General features: G+C 45.1%; 2 protein-coding genes across 2 annotated transcripts in view; both read right to left on the bottom strand.

Annotated features, from left to right (window-relative positions):
• Positions 1-835: 835 nt before the first annotated feature.
• LOC106107554 (bromodomain and WD repeat-containing protein 3-like) lies at positions 836-7,094 on the bottom strand. The gene is made up of 9 exons (XM_013288430.1): positions 6,906-7,094; positions 6,172-6,350; positions 4,449-4,538; positions 3,787-4,027; positions 3,486-3,575; positions 2,927-3,381; positions 2,017-2,269; positions 1,364-1,497; positions 836-971 (listed from the first exon to the last, which is right to left on the bottom strand). Exons 1-9 carry the CDS (start codon positions 7,080-7,082, stop codon positions 851-853), a joined length of 1,740 nt encoding a protein of 579 aa, XP_013143884.1. The 5' UTR covers positions 7,083-7,094; the 3' UTR covers positions 836-850.
• Positions 7,095-7,195: 101 nt separating this feature from the next.
• LOC106107514 (bromodomain and WD repeat-containing protein 1-like) overlaps positions 7,196-7,383 on the bottom strand; it is a 4,237-nt gene continuing 4,049 nt past the window's right edge. Inside the window, exon 7 of the mRNA XM_013288389.1 lies at positions 7,196-7,201. Coding sequence (XP_013143843.1) covers positions 7,196-7,201 — 6 coding nt within the window. The remainder of the gene's footprint in view (positions 7,202-7,383) is intronic.

Below are 7,383 nucleotides of genomic sequence, written 5' to 3'. Positions count from 1 at the left end.
GCCCCCGCCCCCACCACGCTGACACACACACACACACACAGCTTACACATCTCTCAACTAAAGACAAGTAATGTATCCCCTTCCTTTCCCATTTTATACGGAAAGAATGGGAAGGGAAAGTACATTTGTTACCCTGTGACAACACTTGTGTGTAAGCGGCCAATCCCTGCATTAGCTGAGCTTGCCACCGCTTGCCACCGTTTGCCACCAGTTGCCACATTTTTTTTATTTTTACTAACTTTAAGATTGTTGTATATTAAATTACATGTCTAATTTTTTATGGAATTTAATTATTTGAGGGGAGAGAAGCATAGGAAGAGGAAATATCCTCTTTATGTGTATGATTTGCCACCTTATAATATACTCGCTGTTGCTAGCGACTTCACCTGCGTAAAATTATTAAACATAGCCTATGTTACAGGTAAATAACTACGAATAGTACCGAATTTTCAAAATAAACTCAGTAGTTTTTGAGTGAATATACATACAAAAGTCCGAAAATCCAAATTGGAATAATTTATAATATTAGTACATATAAGTACAGAAAGAAATATTCCTCCTAAATCATCATCACCAGCTCACTATACGTCCCCACCGAGGGGCTCGGAGCCTACCCTAATCAGGGGTGACCAGGCCATAGTCAACCACGCTGCCCCACTGCGGGTTGACTTCACACATATCTTAATTTCTTCGCCGATATGTGCATCACGATGTTTTCCTTCACCATAAGAACGTCGGGTAAATTATGTACATATGAAAATTCGAAAAATCGAAAATCACATTGATACAGGATTCGAACCCAAGACCTGTAGATTACAAGTCAAGTTCAAACCACTGAGCCACCGACGCTCTAAATATTCCTCCTAAATCTAACCTTAGTAAGTGTAGAAGCGAGCGGCTCGTCATCCGAGGAGTGGTACGCGGCCGCCAGCTCGTGGTACTTCGCCACCACGTCCACGTTGCGCCAGTTACTGCAACGTGGTACAAACATTACAGTACAATCTCGATAAGTAAAATACGGTAATATGGTGTAATTGCTGACATCTTACGCCACGAAGTTTGTGTTTAGTATATGTCGGCTTGAGCTAGCACGATGTCAGAATTACTAGTACTCGAGATCTCATGTGGGCGGCCATGGCGGCCATGGGTAAAGTCGGATGCCAGGAATACATTCACAATACTTCTCAGATCTATCATCGATCTACCAAGCTCATATCGTTCAAATTAGTTCGTTCGTTCGATCGTTATGACTTAAATTTAAATTGATTTCTCTGATTGCGACATATATATTATGGTAATAGAGCATCTAGTCGAGGTAGAAAGAGATGGATTGTGTGAAAGGTGAGATAATGAGGGTCGGCACCTGATGATGTGCAGCAGCAGGTCAGTGACGAGGCGCGCTTGGCGCACGATGGGCGAGTGCGGCTCGTTGAAGCGCTCCGCATTGCTGGCGATGCAGCGCACGTCGAACTGCGCCGCCGCCGCGCGCCGGTAGTACTGCGACACAAACATACAAAATAAAATTTCACTCGAAATTTAACCATTGAGCTAAAAAAAATAATTAAAATTACGATCATTTTCATGCCACTAATACAGAATCGGAGTTGGCTTGAGACACGTGACGTCATTAGTCACATTCCGCTCAGATGTCACTTCAATGTAAAGAAACAACAATGTAATTTTTTGGTTCTCAGTTATCAGAAGTCGATTAAACTTGAGTTGGGAAAAGCATATAAAAGCGTGTTGTAAATTCCTTATTATGTATAAACTAGCGTAAATGAACTGTGTATTGGCAACACAGCGACGCCATAATAGATAAGTCATATACTTCGACCAATAGTGTGCGTTTTAGAACTTAGCGAGGGAGTTTTAAAAAATATATTTTTAATGATTAAATTTCGCTACTAAATCAAATTGCATTCAAAATAAACTTTAAAGGTATGTTTTTATAGTAATAAAGAATTGAAATAAGTTTGGTCCAATGTTGACTGTTGAGAGAGAGTTGTAAGGACTCACGAGGTTGTCGAAGCGCGCCCGGATGGTGGAGAGGTCGACGGGGTAGGGCACGAGGCGCGCGTAGGAGGGGTAGCGCTGCAGGTCGACGGGCGCGGCGAAGGGCTCGGCGGCGGAGAGCGACATGGCGAGCGCGAGGTGGCGCGCGATGTGGCGGCACGCGCCCGCCGCCCACTCGTGCGTCTCCGCGCGCCGCAGCGCCCCCGCCAGCTCGCAGCTCAGCACCGGCACCGCGCCGCCGGCCTGCGCGGGCAGCCTGCCAACACCTCCGCACTCTTACACTGTTCCCTGTCCCCGCTCTCCCCGCCTTCAGCCGTCTCACAACAGGTGAAACGGTTAAGAAATAACTTCCAACCGTCCCCTCGTCGCAAAAGATGACAGCGGGGTGACGGTTGAGAACAATTCGTACTTTTTACTATCTACATCTTGTCAGTAGCGGGTTGAACTTCGCGACGTAGCCTAACATAGTTGGCTTGTTCCTTTTTCTTAACCAAAGTTACCTACTAGCTAACTAGTTACCTAAGTAAGAAGTTTTTTTTTGAGTAACTAGTGAAAAAGAGGGATATTTTTTCTTCTTTCGAAACCAGTAGGGTCTGAACACATATTTATATTCAAAAAGATTCCTATTTCACAATTAGTTACTAAACAGGGACAAAAAATTGTTTTTGCTTAACTAGTCAGGTAACTTTGGTTAGGAAAAAGGAACAAGTCAACTATGCTAGACTAAGTGAGTTTGCATATCATTGGCATCAGAGAAGAAATAGACTGGAATAGGCGCTGGTGTGTATGCTCGACGGCAAACATGTCGCCATACGTATTAGAGGTGGGGGGACTACACCTTCCCCCCACCGGATACCAAAAAAAGGGGGAAATTACACCTAAGGGTCGGTGTGGCCATGCCTGGTAGGTATACCTCTGCGGGTCGAGGGGCTCCAGGTCCCAGGGCGAGAGTCTCTCCACCTCGCCGTTGTCCCAGCGCACGCGCAGCGCCAGGAAGTGCGCGGCCGCGTCCCGCGCCCAGCGCCTTGCGCCCGCCTCGCCCGCGCCCACGCCCGCCTCCTCCTCCTCCTCCTCCGCAGCCCCGGTGCGCTCCAGCACGATGCCCGTCCACCAGGAGTCGTCTATCATGCAGCGGAACCTGTCGCCCGGCCCCCAGCGCCGCTCCACCGCCGCCTCGTACTGCTGCTTCAGCACCAGGAAGTCGATCACGTCCGGCATGTCGTGGTAGCGCACGGTGAAGGTGCGCCCCCCGCCCGCCGCGCCCCCCACACCCCCCGCGCCCGGCAGCGAGCTGGCCAGCCGCAGGCTCACCACGCGCGGCGGCTTTATCACATACTTCATGCCCACCACCTTCACCGACTCGCACTCCTGGAATTAATTAAATAGGCATTTGGTCCTTCGAGCAAGAACATTTTATATATATTGAACTAAAACGCAATTCTTTAGGTATAAGTAATATTGGCGAGACTAACGTATATGTGCATCCTGTCCCAGGGCTTGTCGCGCGAATTGATCTTGTAAACGTCCTTCTCCGCCACCGCCTCGAAGTACCGCTGGTGACCCTGCGCACAGAATAACCTTGTTGTACACATTATTTAACTAACCTAACCATACAAAATAAAGAATCTAGAGTATGCAATTTAACATTTTGTAAGGAATTACGTTTATATTGAAATTGGTCCTTCGAGCAGGATTAATAAGAAATAAATAAAGCAAATAATCTATTTAGTGACTAAAATTCAGTTTTTAAAGGTGTAACACTTGTTGTCTCACCAGTCTGAAGTACATGAGGTGGTCTCCCATCTGGGGCTGGTAGGGCGCCTTGCGCGGCGACACCGCCGTCAGCCACTCGCCGACGCGGTACGCCTCCGGCAGCTCCACCGCGCCCCCCGCGCCGCCCGCCTGCTCCCCCGCCCCGCTGCCCGCTCCGCTCGTGGCCCCGCCGTCCGCGCCGCTCGCGAGCCCGCTCTGAGCGGCTGACACGCGCTTCGTTGTTGTCGTACTAGGACTGTATCTGGAATTATTTTAATACAACTATAGTATTTACGATTACTAGATACCTAATTTACTAGCTATTGCTCGTGACTCCGTTCGTGTGGAATTAATACAAATAATACCTATGTTATTCAAGACTTCTATGTGAAATAAAACAATAAGTAGCCATGTTTTCTTTCAGATTATCCTATATTATGCCAAATTTCATCGAGATCCATTCGGCAATTTAGTTTATAAACATCCAACCATCTAATTACATTTATAATATTAGTCAAATAATATTTTAAACCATACTAACATAAGTTTTGATGGATGGATGTTTGTTAGAGTTTGTAGCCTAAACTGCTGAACGGATTTCCATGAAATGTGGCATAGTCTGGAAGAACACATAGGGTACTCATTTTTTTTTATTTCACAAGGACGTAGTCTTTACAATGTACCTGTCAGTGGGCTGCGGGCGGCGGCGCGCGCGCGCGGGCGGCGCCAGCGCAGGCCCCGCCTCCCAGTCCGAGTACTGCGACGACGACGAACTGGAATACATACAATTCACTTAATATTCCATTTTTTTACTATTATAATAAAGCGTAAACACACACTTCTTTGTTGCAAGGTGTCAGCAATTACAGCATGTTTTTGAATAATTATTTTTTTAATATAAAGCCCTACACTTACATCACGCTTTAGGCTATATATTTTCACACCATTAAACTTAGGGGATAAATATTTTGGTTAAAAACCCAAGTAGGAGAGAGGACCATAAGTTGCTGCCAACATCAAGGAAGCAAGATTGCCGAGGTTTGTCATGTTGTCATTTTGACATTTGCTATTGATAATTTGTCAAATGTAAACAATAAAATAAAATTTTCACAATTTCATGCGGATGAAGCCGCACGGGAACAGCTAGTATATTATAAGATGGCAAAAGAAAAAACCTCCTGGAACCATCAAAATGGAGATAATCATCCGTAATTGCAGATGCGTTGCCTACACTTAATCGAAGTAGGAGACGCACGTGAAGGAACAGTGGTAGAGAACAGTGGTGGAGCGGAAGACCGCTTTAACATCTTCGCACTGTAGAGCTGGCTTGCCTCCAGCAATACCACAACCACACAGAAAACAGGAAGTGGAAGCAATTCCGCGTACAGTCTGATGAGTGTGGCGGAGGCCTCATTTTAGTACCTTCCCATTCCATCCATTTCTTAAGAGGAAAGGATGGGAAGGAAAAGTGCATTTGACGGTAGACGGATAGGTAGAGGAAATGTCCTCTTTATGTGCGTCTCCTCTGTCGATTTAGGGTAGACTACGTATTTACAATTGCGGATGTCTATGGGCAGCGGTCACTTCGCCAATTTGGCGAATTTAGGTGCCTGCTCGTTTGCCACCTTTTTGTATAAAAAAAAGGATGGAATGGGATAGGGCCTAAAATTAGACACTCATTAGAGTGTATGTGGAATTGCTTCCACTTCACATCTGTCTGTATGGTCGTGGTTGCGAGGCGAGTGCGATATTAAAGCGGGCTCTACCACTGCTAAGTGTAATTAAGTTAAGGTCTACTTAATACTACTCACATGTCTGTATCTCTTCCCGCACGCAAACTAAATAAGATATTTTGTTAATATACTTGTAATTGTTTAAATTAATTAAATAAAGAGAGTTCAGACTCACTTTGTTGGTATCACTTCTGGACGTATGCTAGTGACAAATAATACAAGCATTGAGAGAAATAGTAATGTATCGAGCACATACTGCCGACCCCCTTTAGGGACAAGGGTATGATGAAGTATGTAGACCAATTTCCCAGTGATATAACGTCTCTTTGTGAATGGAAAATGTGATGGAAATATCGGATTTTGTTATTTTATGACAGTGACGTCATTTCTAAGCTATCTGACCCTCTATCAGCCAGTTATGGGAAAGCCCCTTAATTCTTAAATGCATGATTTTTTTTAAATCGAATTACTACTAAAATGTATAAGTGTACCCTATGTAAAAAAGTAAAAAAAAAACGATATTTGTATATATTTTTGTGAAATGCTTATTGTTTTTTAACTAGAAGATTATCAGTCAAAGGCAACATGTAAATTGTAGATGTCCAATGTTATTTCTAACCGTGGTATCAAATTTGGTAATTCAAGTATTTAAGTGTGGAAGTTGTGCGTGTACCTGTCAGTGCAGAGCGCATGTGCACGTGCGCGTGCGCGTGCGCGCGCGTCTGGCGCGCGGCGCGTGCGCTCCGCGGAACGCGAGGAGTGTTCGCTGGCGGAGCTGCCGTCCAGCTGCACGCTGGAGTCCGACGTCTCGCTGGAGCTCTCTGATGATGGAGACTCCTCCACACGCAGCATCTGACCTCGCAAGACATTCATTAGCTATACGTTTCTACTAAGGGTGGGAGACTACCCTAAGGGTGACTAACCACACATATCTTTAAATTTCTTCAGATATGTGCATGTTTTTTGCATTATAAGTATACAAAGTAAATTTTGTACATATGAAATTCGAAAAATCACATTAGTACAGCGGGATTTGAACCCAAGACCTGTAGATTACAAGTCAAGTACTAAAACCACTGAGCTACGGACGTTTTAAGCACATATTATAGAAATAATGTTATGAGTCTATTAGATTGTAAAAACCACTTTCTTTTCCCATACTTTACTTGGAAAATAGACTAAAGCATGCACATAGTGTATGTAGAATGTGTTCCATTTGACATATCACACATTTATTCATAAAAAGAATTAAACCAAAATTTGAAATCTTTTGATTTATAAACGACATTATTTTGCTGATAATTTTAATTCAACTCTCTCTTTAATCTTAAAAAAACATGCACTCTGAGGTTATTCTTTGTATGAATGGTGTGTGTGTGAGTGTGGTGGGGGGGGGAGGGGGCGTACCGCGGGCGTGGGGCGCAGGGCGGGCTGCTGGGGCGCGGCGCGCGCGTGGCGGGCGCGGCGGCCAGGGCGGCGCGCGGGCCCCTCGGCCGCGGTGCTGATCATGAGGGGCCGCCGCCGCATCTCGCGCCAGTACCACGCGCTCTCCCACTCGTTCATCTCGCAGCTGCAACACAACATAGTACCACCACTAATGTACAGTCGGGGAATTTCGCAGTGTTCCACTTTAGATAATAATACCTGGTTCATTGCAACTAGACAAATAACTAATTTGATAGCGGTGAGATCAAACACTAACACTAACCGAATTTTTTTCGTACACACTCATTTATAACATACATAGTTGCGGATGAAAGGAGATTGCATGTGGCTGAGATGCGTATGTTAACGTGGATGTGTGGTGTGACAAGATTGGATAAAGTTAAGAATGTGTACATTAGAGGAAGTTTGAAAGTAGCGCCAGTGGTGGAGAAATTGAGAA

The sequence above is a fragment of the Papilio polytes genome, unplaced genomic scaffold, assembly GCF_000836215.1.
Source record: "Papilio polytes unplaced genomic scaffold, Ppol_1.0 DF821956.1, whole genome shotgun sequence".
Lineage (NCBI taxonomy): Eukaryota > Metazoa > Arthropoda > Insecta > Lepidoptera > Papilionidae > Papilio > Papilio polytes.
The sequence above is the reverse complement of the archived record's forward strand: the minus strand, read 5'-3'. Positions and strand labels throughout refer to the sequence as shown.